The sequence below is a fragment of the Strongylocentrotus purpuratus genome, unplaced genomic scaffold, assembly GCF_000002235.5.
Source record: "Strongylocentrotus purpuratus isolate Spur 01 unplaced genomic scaffold, Spur_5.0 spur5_scaffold_17, whole genome shotgun sequence".
Taxonomy (NCBI): Eukaryota; Metazoa; Echinodermata; class Echinoidea; order Camarodonta; family Strongylocentrotidae; genus Strongylocentrotus; species Strongylocentrotus purpuratus.
The window spans coordinates 6,097,949-6,117,633 of NW_022145602.1; the positions used below are offsets into that span (position 1 = coordinate 6,097,949).

Sequence of the window (19,685 nt, forward strand, 5' to 3'; positions counted from 1 at the left end):
TTTTGGGGCGAAAATAATTTTGCACGGGCTTCATTTCGTCAAAAGCTACAAGTATTGTATTATAGGTTAATTAGGAATTTGGTTAGTGTAGGAAAGTACATCAGAACAACAGTAGTCGACGGAGTATATACTGATATCCTACAAACATTCATCATGGTCACACCTTGGAGTAGGTCCATACATGGTCACACACTTGACACTAGTTCACACACGATGATCTCTTCCTTTGAAACCGTGCAGCGATGTCTGTCCTTTTTCCTAAGCCGACTCCATTCACTCCTCGCCTCCCGTTTCCTCCGATGTATGTCAAAGGTTACGAACCGTTCGGGTGCGAAGATGCGTTGATAAAGAGGCGCCATTGGGAGCACTATCCCGGATGTGATGTACATACCAATGAAAGCCCAGAGGGCGCCTACGTAGGACCCTGTGTTGTCTATGCTTTGACCTGATAATTTAAAACGAGAATAATGTTATCTACAAGAGGAAAATATATATTTATATTCTTTTTACTCACCTTGCCATATTGTTAATGTACGTATTTTTGTTGACTATAGGGCCCCGCTCACAAGCTTAGCTTTTAAAGGGTTCCTAATACCATTCATTTTATGATGTAATCAAGTTAATATATGTTGATTAATGTGCTATTACCAGTCTCTTTTGTATGTAAAAGATTATATCATGTTATGTGCGGTTTTGAATAAAATTAACTTGAAACTTGAAACTGAACATAAAACTGACATACTGAGGGAGATGGGAGTCATACAAAGGATATAATACTATGATTGTAGTAAGATTCCATGACAATAATTATCCCGAGAGGAAAAAATGCCCCAAGAAGAAAAAAATGCCCCAAGAAAAAAAGTACACACGAGGGCAAAAGTGCCCCATATGAAACTTGAAGTTCTAGGAGTTCTGCAATAAAACCATTGCTACAAAATTCTGATGTCATGCTTAGTACTTCAATGTTGCTATTTTGCCTTTTGTATCTGTACTATTTTATTACATTGTGTTATGTCGATTACAGAATTTATCAATTATGTATATGTGCTTATCACCAACCGACCATCCGATGTCGCTCGCGTATACTTAATTATGATGCTAGGGTACAGGAACCAGAAAATCACTCTATGTACACCTCTTCACCAAAAGATGGCGCAATTGAAAATACATTACAGCAGTGGTAGCGATCGATGTCGGTTAAAATCCCCTGTCTTTAAAACGTCATTTAAACATCAGTTCCTCACCCACGAGAGAGCCAAGAAGTAATCCAGTACCATAGCAGAAGAAGATCACCGCTGAAGTCTCTGTCGCCCTCTCTTGGCCAAAGAAATCAGGAGCAAGGCTGTACGTGACAACGGTGGTTATTGCCACTGAGATGCCAGCGCCTAAAAGGTAATTAAATCATAATATGTGATTTTTAATGAATTTTAAAAACTTCAACCCTGGATCTGGACCCAACACTGTTTTAAATCTCGACCCTTACATATAACCTCAATCTTAATTGCAACCCTAATCCTAACCCTATATAACAAAATGCGCCCGCTTGATTTGACACCTGAGTATTAGTCGCATTTTCTACGCATTCACCATCTGCCGGTACTATATATTTTCATTAATCAGGCATGTCAGATGTATTCAGTCATAATCTATTAGTGAATCGGGGCCAATGGAAGATGTATGCAGTCCTTTCCATTTGCCAATCGAGATCAACGTATCAACGAAATATATTGGCATGATTAGTGACGCCACAAAATGCGTGGCTAACGCAATAGAGTTTGGATTCAACAACGAACTTATCACCATCGCTGAATTACACAGTTGAAAACGCTAGAGATTTTGCTTTCGATCCCCAAATTTACCATCAACGATGTAACATTATGTTGATCGTGATTGGCTAATGCTAGAAAGTTTGCATTAAATCGCCAAATTACCATCAGTTATAAAAAAAAGTCGATCGTGATTGGCTAGTACAATAGAAGTTGCATTCAATGGAAAAAAATACAGTCATCGATACAAACAAAATTGTGGAACATGATTGGTTTCCGTAAAGTAATGCAATCATATTAGTACCATCGATGCAATAAAGAATAGTTCACGATTGGTCACTGCAGGCAAGGTGCATTCAACTTACCAATGGCTGTGCAATAAACTGATATAACACTCCTCACGATCATAAGTAAGATCCAGACGATGATACCGATGACGTTGGAAATGACTTGGATGAAGATTCTCGGGAAGGGAAGATGTTCCCCGATGAAAATTAGAGCCACTTTACCAACAAGAATGCCCAAGGCGGTGAAAGAAACGAACTGAACGCCTGTCTGCTCCGTGAAACCAACAGACACTAGGTAATTGATCTGGGGAGAAATAACAAAGGTCCAAGGCCCCGTTGCATAAAACTTACCATTGATGGTAACTTTGCCATCAATATTAACAACCATGGCAACATTACCCAACAGCCCATCAAATCAAATTAATGGCAAAGTTACCATCAATGTCAAAGTTTTATGCAACGGGGCCCAGGATTGTAACGTATGAGAACATGTTACGGTAGATATGTAAGGATACAATTCAGAGACCAATCGTCTTTCACCATTACAGCAGAATTATAAAGAAAAGAAGTGCATTTTACTGGTTTTTGTTGTGTAACTATTTGCAGAGACAACTAAAGTGTAATATAATCGGGTATCTTTTAGACAAAATCGCTTTGGCGGTTCAAATCTTTTAAGTTGTCTCTCAATCCTTCATCGTCATCAGAAGCGCGGCACTTCAATTTCGGGAGCATTTCTACGTTTAAGAAGTAGGTGATTACTGATTGTAGCAGATTTCATTAATCTTTTTATATCATGCTGTAGAGAACGCCTAAAGTTTAAATTGGTGTTAAATAATTGTTATTTATAAAAATGCATGAAGACAGTTAAGTTACGTAACCTAAGGAAAGGAAACAAGCCGTAACCAAACGAAAATCAATATCATGTATGACTATTATTTTGTCATTACCAACATGTATCGATATTTTGTATCCTATTCCTGTTCTTTGTAAGCTTTGTCTGAGCCTTTATTTTACATGTGAGCGAAACAAATATCCATGATGAACGTACATTGGACAAATAAATACATTGAATTTAATTGAACAGGGATCCTTACTTAAACAGCCAATAGCAGCTAAGAGCCACCAGTATAGCTGACAACGTCCGACATAATGAGAGCGACCAAGAGGCCACATCGATCTTCAAGACACGATCCTCATATGTTTATAAGTGTTAGGACCTGAAACTAAATCTCCGTCTGAATATGTGGTTTCAAAAAAAACCTTGAAACAGCCTTTGCAGTCTTTTAAGAACATCTGGGGGTGTTTCATGAAACAATTAGTCGGTGGTTTTCACCGACCAATATCATGTTCACCGACAATTTAGTCAGCGCTGACTAAATTTGACCAATCACAGGCCTGGAAAATAGTCGGTGACAAAAGAATTGTCGGTGAACATGATATTAGTCGGTGAAAACCACCGACTAATTGTTTCATGAAATGCCCCCCTGGGTTCTGTCTTGGCTGCTCAGGGATTTTTCGTCGGCTTATTTTCGACTCTCATATTCCGTTGGCTGCTCTTAGTTGCTATTAGCCGCGAGTTTTAGTTGGAGCAATACACCCTTTTACGGTTACAAGAATGCGCGTGCGCAGACAAAGTTGTTAACTCGTAAATTAAAATGGCGCCCATATGATGTGAGCGTACAGCGCAGGCAGTGACGCAACAATACACGCGCATCTGAAAACATTGATAACGCAATGTTAACGCGGAAATACAAATGGCGGCCTTAACCGTAAAAGGGTGTATTGGAATATGTGTTTTACTCTCGTTCCTCACCGCGTTTACATAGTAGAAGCAGTCACCGATTCCATTAAGGATGGTTGCGACAGAAATCATCCAGAGCTCTGGGAAGGTCAGGGCCCTACAGATTTTCCGAAGCATCCCAGGGTCTTGAAGATCCTCTAGAGGCTTCTCCGATGTTAAGATATTAAGTTCATCCAGATTAGCCAGCTCTTTGTCGTTGTTGATATGGTAACGTCTGGCCGCGGTTGCTGGGGAGCAGTCATCACTCTGCCAAGCCTGTTGGATGCCCCTCGACTGATCCACTGTGAAAACTTTTTCTTCAGAATCAAGAACATCGATCGATGCATCACCATTGCTGCTTTCATCGCATGGGGTTCGAGACGACACGTCACAGTTCATCGTCAATTGATGATAGTATCTCTCATCGTCAAGTAGTGCATTCTCCGCCTTCTCGACTGCGGGCTTATCTTCGGAACAAGCATCCGATATCAGACTACGATCGTCAACTGAGTTTTCCATCACCGTTGTGTCGTCTGCGCGCTGCTCTTCATCTAACAGTAAACTCTCCCCAGTCTCCCCCAGTCCATCTACAACTCTATAAGCTGGCAGACTACCGGGAATTAGTTTACTATTGCATTCTCTATTCATCTTCGATGGGTTGTGTCGTAAACCATTTATGGGACTCTTTTCTAGATCGTCAGGCATAGGTTCACCGATTCTGTCGATGGCATAATCGTCCTGTTTTGTTATAACTTTGCAGTATCTGTTCTTCGTTTTGCTGTTCCCGTAGTGATCTGATGGAAAGGTGTAGGTGAGGACACATGGAAGACCGACGGCGAGAACAAGAGCTCCCATCACTCTTAGTGTGATCCTCCAGTCGTAATTCGTAATGAGGAGAGCCATAACTTGTGTCAAAGACAGCATACCTGGAAGATTGAATAGAGAATGAATACAATAAACACAAACGGAAATTGTATGTAAAAGATAAACTGAAGTATTGCGGAAGCAGAGATAAAGACTGAAAAGAAGAAAGAAAACAATTGAAATAAGAAGAAGACGACGACGAATGAGGAAAAATGAAAAGGATAACACGAAGAAGAAGAATAAGAAGAAGGATAACACGAAGAAGAAGAAGAAGAAGACGAATAAGAAGAAGAATAAGAAGAAGGATAACACGAAGAAGAAGAAGAAGAAGACGAAGAAGAAGAAGTATAAGAAGAAGAGGAAGAGGAAGAAGAAGAGGAAGAAGAAGAAGAAGAAGAAGAAGAAGAGGAAGAAGAAGAAAAAAAAACAAAGAAAGAAGAGAAAGACAGTAAAAAGGAAGGAAGAGCTTAACAAAATAAGACTCATCTAATTTTCAAATTCTGCTGAGCTTAGTTGTTGTTGTCATTTGTTGTTGTTGTTGCTGTGTGTTTATTTTGATTCTGCGTTCTAGTAGAGAGGTGAGACTGTCTCACCCTTCTGGGGGGGGGGGGCGTTTCATGAAGCAATTTAGTCGGTGGTTTTCACCAACTAATATCATGTTCACCGACAATTTAGTCAGCGCTGACTAAATTTGACCAATCACAGTCCTGAAAAATAGTCGGTGACAAAAGAATTGTCGGTGAACATGATATTAGTCGGTGAAAACCACCGACTAAATGTTTCATGAAACGCCCCCTAGGTTGTAGTAAATTTAACGAAGGGCAGGCTATAAACGATAGCTTACCTGCTGTCGATCCAGTTACAGCGATGGCGACTGCCCGTATTGTATTCTTCTCTGGAAAATAGAGGACGATCAGATCAAAGGCACACACGGTGACGATCCCGGTGCCCACCCCGGTCATCAACCCGTACGTACCAAACATGGGTAGGAGACTAGGTAAGAATGATGTCACAAAGACTCCGACCGAAGCCAATACGATGCCGAAGATGGATACCGAGCGATAACCGAATCTTTCCGAAGCTAGCTTGATGAAAGGGGCGAGCATGAGTGAGATACTGATAGGGATACTACCGACCCAACCTAAAGGAAAATAAAAAAACATATAAACAATCCAATACAACAAATGCTTAACTATTCTTCCTCATATACATCTCCCTCTTTGAGCAGTAGAGACCATCATATTCACTTCAATCTACAACAGCTCCTTCCCTTCTCATTTTCAATTCCAAGAAACAGACTGGTTTCAAATCGTATCCTTATAATTTGTGACATCTTTTTATAATGCTCTTTCAAACTTTTCTTTTCTTTGAGAATAAAAGTATTAGGCGACAAAATGATCTTTGAAACAGAAACAATAAGGGGAAGACGTAACCATTTAAAACGGTACAACCAACCCTATTCCCGGTAATAACTCCATATTTTATTTTTCATTCATCGTGATTAAATTCGTCTTATCAATTCCAGCCATCCGTGAACATGTTGACGAATAATTTTTCAGTTGTCTTTCTTTTTGAGAATAATCAAAATAATAATCGCCATTATCATCGAGCCACAAAATGGTCTATATAACCACTGAAAAGAAGCATAAACAGGAATAATGAAACCTATTGCTCTCTTAGAGATTACGAATGTATATGATTGTGAATTTATATTTTGTGTAGATTAACGTAGGATTCTATTAATCTATGAACTATTTGTATTTTGGTTGTAAGTGATTTGTAATTATGTTCATGTATTATTTTCATTTGCAAAGTTTTAACGTTAATTAAATTGATGTAATTTGTAATGCAAATTCTGTTTTCTTTACCTAACAACTTTTTTCCCCTTCTAAACCGCTTAGAGGCAATTTGCAATTTGCGGTATACAAATATCTTATTATTATTTTTATTATAATATCAGATTGTATTTCTTTAACCTTGCCTTGCTTTGCATAATGTATGTTCATGCCATTTAATTCAGCTGCCGAGCCGCCATGCTGTCTTTTAATAAATGTCATTAAAATAAACCGAATAAAGGTAATATCGAAAAAGAAATATTATCAACAAAAATCAGTGATCAACAGGGGCGTACGCAGGGGGGGGGGGGTTTGGGGGTTCAAACCCCCCCCCCCCTTTGGGTTTTTTTTTTTTTTTTTTTTTTAATTATTAAAAAAAAAAAAATTATACCCACGGTTAACCTAAAAAAGGTGACCTTACCCCCCCCCCCCCCCCCCCCCCCAACGAAGAAAAATGTCAAATTTTGAAATTTCGAGACCAAAAAAAAAAAAGTGTCCGCTTGCTTTAAAAAAAAAAAAAAAAAAAAAAAAAAAAAAAAAAAATTATACCCACGGTTAACCTAAAAAAGGTGACCTTACCCCCCCCCCCCCCCCCCACCAACGAAGAAAAATGTCAAATTTTGAAATTTCGAGACCAAAAAAAAAAAAAAAGTGTCCGCCTTATAAATCATATGTATTATTATTATTATTATTATTATACATCTGAAATAAGTTTCCTTCCTTATCTATAACATGGTACAATGTATGTTTTAAGAAAAGATTTTCATCAAAATATAGCACCCCCCCTCTTGTAAATAATTAAAAAAGAATTAATTTCCTTTATTGGTAGTATTTTTTAAATAAGCACATTCATATCAGGCCAGACAAACAATATTTCCTGGTAGTATTTTGGTATTATATGGTATTTTAATCATGTTAGATAAAACAGTACAATAGAATATTAGGTTATTACCCCCAAAGGGTCTCAATAGACATTTGAAATTTTGATTTCACTTTCTGGTCTCCGGAAAACTAAACAATATCATCAGCAAAATGTTTGCCTTCTTCTGTTTATTGGCGCAGATTTTGATGATTTCATGATCGTATTTATTAACTACCGGGTGATAACCATTTTTCTTTAATCCTTTCTTTCAGAATTCAGAACAAAAGCAACCGCAAAAAATAACTCTTGGGGATGTGGTGAGATTGGCAAAGATTTTCCCTTGGGAAAACAAATGCCCGGCCCCCTCCCTCACTCAGAGTTATTTAGGGTACGCGTATGCATATTCCCTCCCTTTAAAAGCTCATGGCTGCCAACATTTTCTGAACCCCCCTTTCGCGGGCTTTTCCTGCATTGGAGACCCCCCTTTATCCGGACCACTGCTCAATGTAACCCGCTATCTATGATATTCAAGATATTTTATAACCCCCTTTTAAAAATTCTCAGGAGACCAAAGAGAGAGAGAGAAAAAAAAACACCCCCTTTTTATATTTTATAACCCCTATTCTAATTTCTCAGGAATTCAAAGCGATAGAGGGGGGGGGGGGCGAAACAAAATGTGCGTCTGTCCTCCGAGTTAGAGCCATCTATACACATAGTTTGGCCAACACGGTTCGATTTGGACACAACATGGTGTGCACTCATCAGAGCCATCTATACACAGAGTTTGGCCAACACGGTTCGAGTTGGACACAACATGGTTTGCACTCAGAACCATCTATACACAGAGTTTGGCCAACACGGTTCGAGTTGGACACAACATGGCGACTATTGCTCCCGGTCAGCTCGGAGCCGGTTGAATTGGCGGTGTGACTTGGGTTTGCAGGGGGTCCGATCAATACAGCTAACACGGAATTCGATAAACGCAATTAAAACAATTCTTTTCGATGAATTGGAATTAATTACATGCTGTGCATACCCTGACATCATGGAAGGAATAAATGAAAAATGTTCACTCGTGATCATTGAAATATTGAGCTACTTCTTAAATTGCGTGATTGCAATAATAATGTAATAGACTTACGGACACGTATTCATCGCCGAAGGATGATTGAATGTCAACTTTCAATTTGTTACACTTTTGTGCTTGGTCGCTTCATTCTCTTGCAAAGTCCTCGATTTACTTTGATGAAAATGCGATTTTCCGTCACAATAAAACCATTGTAGGTAAACATAATTATAAAGGCTATTACTACCTGAATTTTGTTTGGTGAGTGTAAATATATAAATTATCGGGTGTCCGAAAAATATGAAGTATCGGGTGCTTGATTTCGGGGGAATATCACAATTATCGGTGGCAGGAGAGGGGTGCATCCTCCCGTTCCTACCCCCCCCCCCCTCCCCCCACACCCCACCGGCCCAATCATCTCATACAATTACAGCAATTTCAGGAGCTAATATGTGCTTCTCAGCTATATACCAACTACAATGAGCAGCATTTCCTGAAAACCACTATTCAAGACTTAATTTTGAGAGAAAGAGAGAGAGATAAAGAGGGGGAATGGGACAGACATAAAGACAGACAGACAGAGACCGAGAGAGAGAAAGAGAAGGTGTGTGTGGGGGGGGGGGGTTGATCATAGCAAAAAAACAATGATGGAGTACTTTGGCAACAATTACGTATATTTTGTATAAATCTCGAAACAAAATCAAGCACATGCTATACCTGTCAACGTCGCACTGCTCTTGAACTCCTCCTGAAATGCGACAAAGAGCACATTGTAACTTAAGAGGATCCCATAAAGTACGAAGTAGAGGGCGAACGTCGCTACGACAACCACGCGTCCCCATCGTTTTCTCACCCGATGTCGAAGAGATGGGCGACTTTTTGTCGACTTCAAGGCGGGACCGCCGACGATGGATGGAGACATCTTTCAGAACAATCTTAAATTCACAGGGAGAGTGTGATTGCGTAGGGGCGATCGATCTCCAGATGTCATTCGCAATATTTGTTTCAAATGATAATGTAGCAGGAACTGCGTGAGCTTTGCTGCATGTATACAAACACTGTAAATGTAAGCGAAACACGTCATGTAGATATAGTAATGTTGTCCTCAGTGCGCGGCGATCGAGGTAACAAAATATCGCAAAGGTTTATGATATATCTCAGCCTATTTACACTGCACATGCTGCAGCTCTAGTCTGGCAATGTACGTAATATACCCGGTACAGCAATCTTAAAGCCCCTGAATGTTGTTTGCCAATATGAAGGTTATACCTTTATTTTTTTAAAGTACCATAATGCTAACCATGGTATCATCCGTTGTCCAAATAACCATATGCACCTAAAACCCACCGAACCATACGTGACAATGGTGTATGTAAACATTATTATGAAGAGAGTTATTGTGAGGATAGGACCATTCAAGCGCTCATATATCTTCTTTTTTTTAAACACGAGTATGGCATCAAACAAACGATACTACCCACCATCGAATTGGAAGGAAATAGGTTTATCTTGATAAGGACAAACGGAAAACTAGCTGAAGAGAATAAACCTAAAGTGGTCATGGAAATATATTCCTAATCAGTAACTAATTAAAGGCTGACCTGATAAAACCCATGTTAATGTTAAAGGGATAGTTGAGTTCTGTTGCTGAGGGCGCTACACAATATAATTTTGTGTAAGATAATGAAAAACTAAGTGTCAAATTTGAATTTAAATGACAAAATCATCTTTGTTTGATCAAAATCGGTTCCTTAGACGGCTGAAATATCCATAAATTTAACGATTTCTAATACTTGTGTACAGGGCTCAAATTAATTTTTTGTCCACGGGGGCTCTTCCCCCCAAAAAAGAGCCCCTGTGAGCCTTCTCACGGGGGCTCTTTTAGTACTGACGGGGGCTCTTTTTGTATACAAAAATCCATTGAATTGGTACCTATGATACTCCTCAATTATTTGCTATTTCATCATTATCATTTCAATCAGCATTTTCCCTCTTACAAATTTACAAGCTACATAGCTGTTACTGGCCTGTGTATATAATATATACGCATACAACACTGATCTTTATCTTTAACGTGACATATCTTCTTCTACCCTTGCAACCGAGAAAGAAAACAAGGTCATTAAAAGGGATTAAGCGACAAATAATGATTGTGATTCAAATTGATGCGAATATTTGTTTGAATAAGCACTGCTATTCACCCGAATCTTCTTTGTAAAAACAACTTTTACAAATCTCAGCCATGCTTACTGAGTTGAGACGTTCCATTCAATGTAAAATACTCATTAAAGAATACACTTCTCCTAATCTGAAAGTGATCTTACAACACAGTGGCAGATTTGCATGGCTGAGATTTGTAAAAGTCGTTTTTACAAAGAAGAATCTGGTGAAAAGCATTGCTTATTCAAAAAAAAAAATCCTTGCATCAATTTGAATCACAATGATTATTTGTCACATGATCCTTTTATTAAATAACCTTGTTGTCTTTTTTGTTTGCAGTGTTTGCACTGCGAGCTGAATCGGTAATAACTATGCCTACTCATAAAACGAGAAATCTTGTTCCATTTCATTGGTTTAAGGTTTAAAAATTGAAACTCAATATTGTGTTAAAGTTATAACAGAAAAGATAATCTTTATTTTATAATTCCACGGAGGCGATTTTTAATTTTGCAATCGCCCCCGTGAGCAACCTGACGGGGGCGATTATGTAGCTCACGGGGGCGAATCGCCCACCGCCCCCGTGTATTTTGAGCGCTGCTTGTGTATGACCACAAAATTAATATTAGATAGTTTTAAAAAGCCGTTGAAAAAAAATAGCGCCTTTTACGTAGTATTACAGCCAATGCCGGTGTTTGCTTTATTGTTGGCATTTTCGTGTTGGTTATACTACGCACAACCAGCCGGCCCATGTATTGTTATTTTTAATTAAATAATTAATTAACGGTCGCCGTATTTTGTTTAAAGTGGAGCTGCTTTGGTATGATCGTATTGGCTAAATTTCACCCAATTTGGGGTATACAATTACCTTCATAGCAATTTTAGGTTCTAAAAGGGCGCTAGAAATGTCATTGATAAGAACAATAACCATGCACTTCGAAGGCATATTCGGTCTGAAGACAGAACTCAACTATCCCTTTAAGTTTAAGTGGGGCATTGACACCAGTGCACACAAAGTATATGGCTATACGTATACATTTATTATCAACAAAGGTCGCAGACACTCCATGCAATCGACATTAAAGATAAACTTTAGTACCGGTAATGCGATTGCATTGTGAAAGAAAAGGTGTGGAAAGGATCAGAAACAGTTGATCATGTAGCATGTAAGTATTGGTGTGCACTGCAAGGTTCTGGAGTCATCAAAATCATAATGAATTTGACCGAGTCTTGGTAAAGTAACAAGCACTCACATATAAAGCTGTATATGGGACAACACACATGGTGTCGGGGCTAGTACTACCTTGATTTCCTTGTCTTTCTATGCTCATTACTCAGCCAGTATACATTTTCTTCCAAAATTGTTTGGCACATGTCATTTATTTGTAATCTTGAACATTCAGTGTAAGTTTCGTTTGATTCTGTGAGAATTATTTTTTTTTAATTTTATCTTTAACCTGTGAAAGAAAAAGACGGATAAACAAACATATAAGGTAAAGTCCCAGATCTCTATCTTTCTCTTCCCATTCTCTCTCTCTCTCCCTCCCCTCCCCGTTTCTTTCTCTCTCTCTCTCTCTCTCTCTCTTTGCACCCCTCTATGTCTGTCTCGTTCTCTCTTTCTATCTTTGTGTGTTTTGTTGAAGTTGTTTTTTCTCTCTCCCCCTCTCTCTCTTCCCCTCTCTCTCTCTCTCTATATATTATCTCTCTCTCCCTCCCCTTTCTCTTTCTCTCTCTCTCTCTCTCCCTCTCTCTTTGCACCCCTCTATATCTGTCTCGTTATATCTCTCTTTCTATCTTTGCGTGTTTGGTTGTTGTTGTTTTGATTGCTTCTTGCTATTTTTGACTTGTATATTAGCGTGTTTAGGTACATGTACCTTAATCAGCAAATACAACCACCATACGAACCATATAGAAAATGATATCAATAACTTATCTGCATTTACATAGAGCCTATAACGAATTATAAGATGATGACGTGGATCCAAATCAAATGATTAGTTGAAAGCATACACGAGACCATGCATTTGTTTTGCTTAACGCGCAATTTGGAAAATGACCGGTCATTATCCAATTCTAATGACCGGTCATTAGTAAAATCATGTTATAAATATCATTTTATAAAACAAATAAAACATAATCTAATAAAACAAATAATACACATTATTTGTTCAGGCATAGTAACTCGGTACCTTCAAAACAGGCAAAACACCCTCGGCTAACGCCTCGGGCGTGTTAGACTGTTCCAAAGATACCTTGTGTGGGCAAAATTGAAGAAAATCTAAGCAATATCAGATAAACAATAGAGAATAAAGTTATGCAGTTTTGAAGTTATCTTAATTGAAACACAAATTGGCTTTCTCCGACTCTCTCTTCACCCTCTCTTTTTCCCACTCTCTCGTCACCCTCTCTTTCTTCCACTCTCTCGTCACCCTCCCTTTCTCCCACTCTCTCTTCACCCTCTCTTTCTCCCACTCTCTCGTCACCCTCCCTTTCTCCCACTCTCTCTTCACCCTCCCTTTCTCCCACTCTCTCTTCACCCTCTCTTTCTCCCACTCTCTCGTCACCCTCCCTTTCTCCCACTCTCTCTTCACCCTCCCTTTCTCCCACTCTCTCTTCACCCTCTCTTTCTCCCACTCTCTCTTCACCCTCTTATTCTCCCACTCTCTCTTCACCCTCTCTTTCTTCCACTCTCTCTTCACCCTCTCTTTCTTCCACTCTCTCGTCACCCTCTCTTTCTCCCACTCTCTCTTCACCCTCTTATTCTCCCACTCTCTCTTCACCCTCTCTTTCTCCCACTCTCTCTTCACCCTCTTATTCTCCCACTCTCTCTTCACCCTCTCTTTCTTCCACTCTCTCTTCACCCTCTCTTTCTTCCACTCTCTCGTCACCCTCTCTTTCTCCCACTCTCTCTTCACCCTCTCTTTCTCCCACTCTCTCTTCACCCTCTCTTTCTCCCACTCTCTCTTCACCCTCTCTTTCTCCCACTCTCTCTTCACCCTCTCTTTCTCCCACTCTCTCTTCACCCTCTTATTCTCCCACTCTCTCTTCACCCTCTCTTTCTTCCACTCTCTCGTCACCCTCCCTTTCTCCCACTCTCTCGTCACCCTCTTATTCTCCCACTCTCTCTTCACCCTCTCTTTCTTCCACTCTCTCTTCACCCTCTCTTTCTCCCACTCTCTCGTCACCCTCTCTTTCTCCCACTCTCTCTTCACCCTCTCTTTCTCCCACTCTCTCTTCACCCTCTCTTTTTCCCACTCTCTCTTCACCCTCCCTTTCTCCCACTCTCTCTTCAACCTCCCTTTCTCCCACTCTCTCTTCACCCTCCCTTTCTCCCACTCTCTCTTCACCTTCCCTTTCTCCCACTCTCTCGTCACGCTCTCTCTCTCTCTCCCACTCTCTCGTCACCCTCTCTTACTCCTACTCTCTCGTCACCCTGTCATTCTCTTCACCCTCTCTTTCTTCCATTCTCTCCCACTCTCTGCACTTAAAGGGGCACCAGGGACCCGTTTCATAAAACCTTTTTTTTTCAATGACAGACGAAAAAAAACAGTAACAAATCTGCTGATAACCAATCAGAAGCAAGGATTTTACTAGCTTATAACAAAATCTGTCATTTGTCACTGATAACAAGTTTCCTGACAATTGCGCTCTACGAGACTCCACTGTCATTATTATTATTGTTGTTGTTATTGTTATTATGACAACTGTGAACCACGACTAAGAACAGGAGAGACAAGTATAATTATGTGTCGTATATTTTCTCTTTAATATAGTATGAGACATAGAACAGGATCGTTTAAAACAAAGGCAGCAAAAAAAATATGGTATTTACTACATCAATTTTGTGTCAAAAAAGTAAGCAATGCAGTAACCAAATATTTTCAATTTCACTTTTTTTATTGTACAAAGGAAATTTCCGGAAATTTTCTGGCACTCTTGAGCAATGCCATGACTTTGTAAAAACTATGCGCGTTCATCTACTACGGGTCATCCTAAAATACCAACAGCCCATGAGACCGGAAGGAAAGAGAAACAGCTCCCAAGACTGACAAAACAAAACAAAACATAACGAAAGAAAGAAACGTGTTGGTCAGTGGACTTTCAGTCTCGTAGGCCGTTGGTCTAGTAAATCAAAGAAAAGTTGCCAAAAGTAGACCCACAAGACCGACACTGTCAGTCTAGAAGGCTTTTGGTTTTGTGAGATGTCCGTCTAAGAAATGCTAAAACAAGTTGTCAGCACTACGGTCTCATAGGCTATAGCCGATCATCACAGATTGTAATACATGAATGATCTATTTAGAAATAATAATCTTAAATGATTCTTGGTCTTCGAGAGGCACATGCCCCTCACTTTGAAAAGCATGGACCGCCTTAGGCCATGTAAAAAATATACATGTTTAGCGTCCCCGCCCGCTTCCTTTTTGAGGGCCGCCTCCTATTTTTTATTTTTTTTTTTTTTTAATGAAAAAAAAACATAAAAAACACTGCTAAAATGGATCCATTTCTGAATTTAAAAAAAAAAAAAATGCGGCCATCTTGAAAATAGCCCGACTGTCAGGGAAAATGAACTGCGTGGCCATTTTGAAAGAAAGAAAAAAAAAGGGGGGCCTCCTCCTTCCTATTTTTCAAAAAAACAGGACGCTAAACATGTTATTTTTTATTTGGCCTTAAATGAGCGATAAAAGGCCATTTCATTGAAATTCATCCAAACCAATCATGCGAGGCAATCCAAAGAGTATTTGGTATAGTGCCTTTACCTTAATTTGCTCCACAAAGTTAGCAGCATCATGCAGTAAGTCGTACGTCATCCTATAACTGCTTTAAATACCGTCATTATTGCCAACCATTGATATATGTTATTTTCGACAAAATAAAACCCTAGTTTGGGCTTATCGAGTACAAAGTCATGTGGAGAGTGGCAAATCTAAATTAATTTCTTGCCAAAGGGCATCAGTACTGCAGGACTGCCGCAAACCATGTGATCTACATAATGATTAAAGATAAACTTTAGTACTGGTAATGCGTTTGCATTGTGAAAGAAAAGGTGTGGAAAGGATCAGAAACAGTTGATCATGTAGCATGTAAGCATTGGTGTGCACTGCAAGGTTCTGGAGTCATCAAAATCATAATAAATTTGACCGAGTCTTGGTAAAGTAACAAGCACTGACACAGAAAGCTGTATATGGGACAACACACATGGTGTCGGGGCTAGTACTACCCTGATTTCCTTATCTTTCTATGCTCATTACTCAGCCAGTATACATTTTCTTCCAAAATTGTTTGGCACATGACATTTATTTGTAATCTTGAACATTCAGTGTAAGTTTCGTTAGATTCTGTGAGAATTCATTTTCTTTTTTTACCAGAACTCAAGATTATCTTTAATAAAGGACAGAAAAATATTATTACTGTACTTGATTAAAAAACAACCGAACATGATTTCACCATTTGCCTCAAAATTTGCTACCGGTAACCATTATAAATTATGTAAATAAAAACATCAATACAAAAACAATGAGCTGTGCAACAAATACTGCATACTTAAAGCACTTTAAATCAATTGTTACATTTAAATCACAATTATGGTCCGTCATGTTTAATACATAAATCATATAAATTTACATGTATTTGTTCTCATTAAAATGCAAATCCATGGGCATTCCTCCTAACACACACAAAAAATATACATCGAACATGAAAATAAAATAAAGAGTAAAGAAAGCCTGATGGTGTAATGTATCAATCGTTTCTAAAGGTGCAGCCTAATTAATGTACGAGGCTTTATATGTACAAGGCGTATAACTGTTAAAGTTGCTCATGCGTGGGTATACAGAGGGCAGCACACTGAGCCAACGGGTATTACGCCCCCGCGCTTAATAGTGTCCCTTTGTGCGTACGTCCGCACGAACATCTGTATACCCTCGCATGAACATCTTTAACGTGTTAATCATTAATTTCATTTATTTATTTTTGTACATACCAGTATTTTAAAAGTTCACATACACTGTATAGATGATAGGCAGTATGCTACGTGTCTCACTGAGGAGATACAGTTTTACCTGTGACCCCCCAAAAAAGCATATATCTATTCTTTAACCTTCATGCGCAACCATTGCATCCTTGCACTGTACGCACAAGCAAAACTTTGCCCAGTCAATATTTTTCGCTATTCCGCATGCCCAGCAGTCAGTAGCATATTTCACGCCTGCAGCTTCGACCAATCATAGGCCTAGAATCTTCATATGCAGAATATAATAGCAGAGAATTGCATTTGTAGATACGTGTACCTGTACCAGGGAGATGTGACTTTCTCCCTGCCTATACTATGCAATGAGTGATTTCAAGTTGGGTGTTAGTGTTAAGGGCAGTCAAGAGCTCTTAAATCGAGCAAAAAAATTGCTGATGAAATTAAGAGCTCGATACCGAAAACAATATCGATAGCTTAACACCACTGTGCGCCCTGTGACTTTGCCACACAGACTTGATTTCACAAAGATGATTTAAAAATATTACATGAAAACTAAAGATATCATAAAAAGCACAGAATAAAAAGCACAGAATAAATTAAACTTATTTCTCTGGTCTTATAAAATAACTCATCTTACACAAAAGAATGTATGGATCACATAGTAAAGGACCTGTTTCACATATTTGTATTTGATCTTCAGACAATAAATTAGCATCGTTCGTGCGTTGACTGTTGTGCGGGTACAACACTAACACCGAACTGGAAATCAACATTTGCTAAATCCCTAGGGGCTAGAATAGGACATTTGTACGTAAAATATTAACACCAGCCACAAAGGTCGGTTCAGCAGACGACAATTTTGCAAAATCAATAACACTAGCTACCAGAAGTTGACAATATTCAGAGGTCAAAGCCTTAACACCAGTTGATTTCCACTTTGGTGTTTAGGGCTGGTGTTCGTGTTTATTTAACACTAAAACCAGCCCTAAACACCCCACTTGAAATCACTCAATGTACCATTTGATAGTTCAATGAGAAAATGTAATATCATTTCATATCAATTTGAGAGTATAATGTAAGAAGTACAAAATTGGATGGAAGGGCATATTTTAAAACTAGATTATATCTGATGCGTATTTTGGAAAGAAATATGTAGACACACAAAATGTATAGCATAGCACTCCCTTCATTGCCATGGTAGTGAGGAAGGTAATTTATAAATTTACAATATATCATTAAAAAATGTTTTTAAAAAGAGGCAAACTGCTTATATGTCATTTTCACTTTATCACAGTCAACTATGCCCACATATCAATAACATGATCAATTAAAATTGCACCAAATTACTCTATGAAATAAAACTATGTCATGCTCGAAGGTACCACTTGCAGTCTTTCCTATCGCCATTTAGGAAACTACATGTAGCGGTATATATTTTCTGGAAGAACTGTCAATAGCTGCATGTTTTATAATCTGCAGAATGATTTCATGATGAAATGGTCTACGAAAGATAATTTAATACTATGTTACTTTCTCAATACTGCTTTTCAGCATTCATAATTTACAGCACGGTAAAAGGTGGGGGGGGGGTGGGGTGTAACCCTTTTAACGTCACAATTTGTTATCAGAATTTATATTTCATGATCAAACAAAATCATATCCATTCTGATAAATAATGTAACTTATTAATTCATCCTGGCATGATTGATTTATAGAATTCATAGAAACGGATTAGCCATCCATTACTTATCTAATACTGTATCAACAAATATCATTTCACTTTCATCCATTATAAATACTGCAACATATCAAGGCCAATTAAAAAAATATACATGTTTAGCGTCCTTTTTGGGGGAAGCCTTTTTTTTTAATGAATTAAAAGATGAAAAACATACCGGTACTGCTAAAATGACCTATTTCTGATTTTTTTTTTTTTTTAAATACCAGCGGACATCTTCAAAAATAGCCTGACTTACCGGAAAAATGTACCGAGCGGCCATTTTGAGCGGCCATTTTGAAAGAAGAAAAAAAAAAAGGGCCTCCTCCTTCCTATTTTTCAAAAAAAAACAGGACGCTAAACATGTTTTTATTTTTATTTGGCGTAATTCCTCATGGAATGGTTGACATAAAAGTTATAAAACCTGATTATCCATCCATCATTTATTCATCATTATCATACATTATTTCATTATTCATTATCACATTCATTCACCTGGCATGACTGACATTCTTATTATATAACCAATTCTCCATTATTAATCATATATTATTTCATTCAATCTGAAATATAATATAAATATACTGTACTGTACTTTTGACGCTTGTGAAACAATGATTTAACAATTATTTCACACTACTCTTGATACACATGAATGAGCACATACATGTACATGTACACTGAAATATAAAAACTTTAGATGCCATTAAAGGTACTATGTCCCATTTGCAGGCCAAAAAAATGAAAAGGTTAAATTCCAAAGGCATTTTAAAGATAATACTAATTTAGAACTTCCCTATAAAAGGTTTGGCTTGAAAATGTCTTCAAGTGGGAAAATAACGACTATTAGTAGTCAAATTGACTTAGGAGCTATAGAGCCAATAAGTAATAGTCTTGATTTTCAGACCATTGTACCGAATGGTCATACATTTTGTGCTACGCAAAGATTCAATCAGTTTAATTTTGGCCATCACAAGAAGTGGGTTATTGATGTAGACAAAAGCTCATGTACCCCTTACAGCTCATTTTATGTATGTTATTACCAAAGAAGAAAAAAATCCAGTCAGTCACTCAATAGTGTCTGTCAGTGAAGTCTAGCAAGTAAAGGGGTTTCCTTGCATAATTTGAATATTAAGACACTGCTAACGTTTAAATTTCACAGATAGAACATACATGACATATTCCTAATTCCTGCAAAATTCTACAGAATTTGAGGTTGGCTGCAAAAGAGATATAGTACCTTTAAAATATTATCTGTGTGTTTTCTGTTTAAGTTAACTAAGCGTTGTGGCATGCACCTGCAATCCAGCTAAAAGTGGAAGTTACAAACTGATTCAGCCGAGGACGCAGGTTCGAAACCAAGTCATGTCTTTCGGATGGTGA

The 19,685-nt window shown here is 38.4% G+C and overlaps 1 protein-coding gene across 1 annotated transcript; it reads right to left on the reverse strand.

Annotated features, from left to right (window-relative positions):
- LOC105441349 lies at positions 1-9,815 on the reverse strand. The gene is made up of 6 exons (XM_030988560.1): positions 9,178-9,815; positions 5,542-5,838; positions 3,867-4,759; positions 2,132-2,357; positions 1,245-1,385; positions 1-445 (listed from the first exon to the last, which is right to left on the reverse strand). The coding sequence occupies exons 1-6, from the start codon at positions 9,380-9,382 to the stop codon at positions 186-188; spliced, it is 2,022 nt and encodes a 673-aa protein (XP_030844420.1). The 5' UTR covers positions 9,383-9,815; the 3' UTR covers positions 1-185.
- Between the last annotated feature and the right edge of the window lie 9,870 nt (positions 9,816-19,685).

Coding starts and splice junctions, on each gene's coding strand:
- LOC105441349 (XM_030988560.1), bottom strand. CDS start 9,382: ATGTCTCCATCCATCGTCGGCGGTCCCGCCTTGAAGTCGACAAAAAGT. Junction 1,386..2,131: donor AGTTTATTGCACAGCCATTG/GTAAGTTGAATG, acceptor ATTACCTTTTAG/GCGCTGGCATCTCAGTGGCA. Junction 446..1,244: donor ACTTCTTGGCTCTCTCGTGG/GTGAGGAACTGA, acceptor TTAAATTATCAG/GTCAAAGCATAGACAACACA.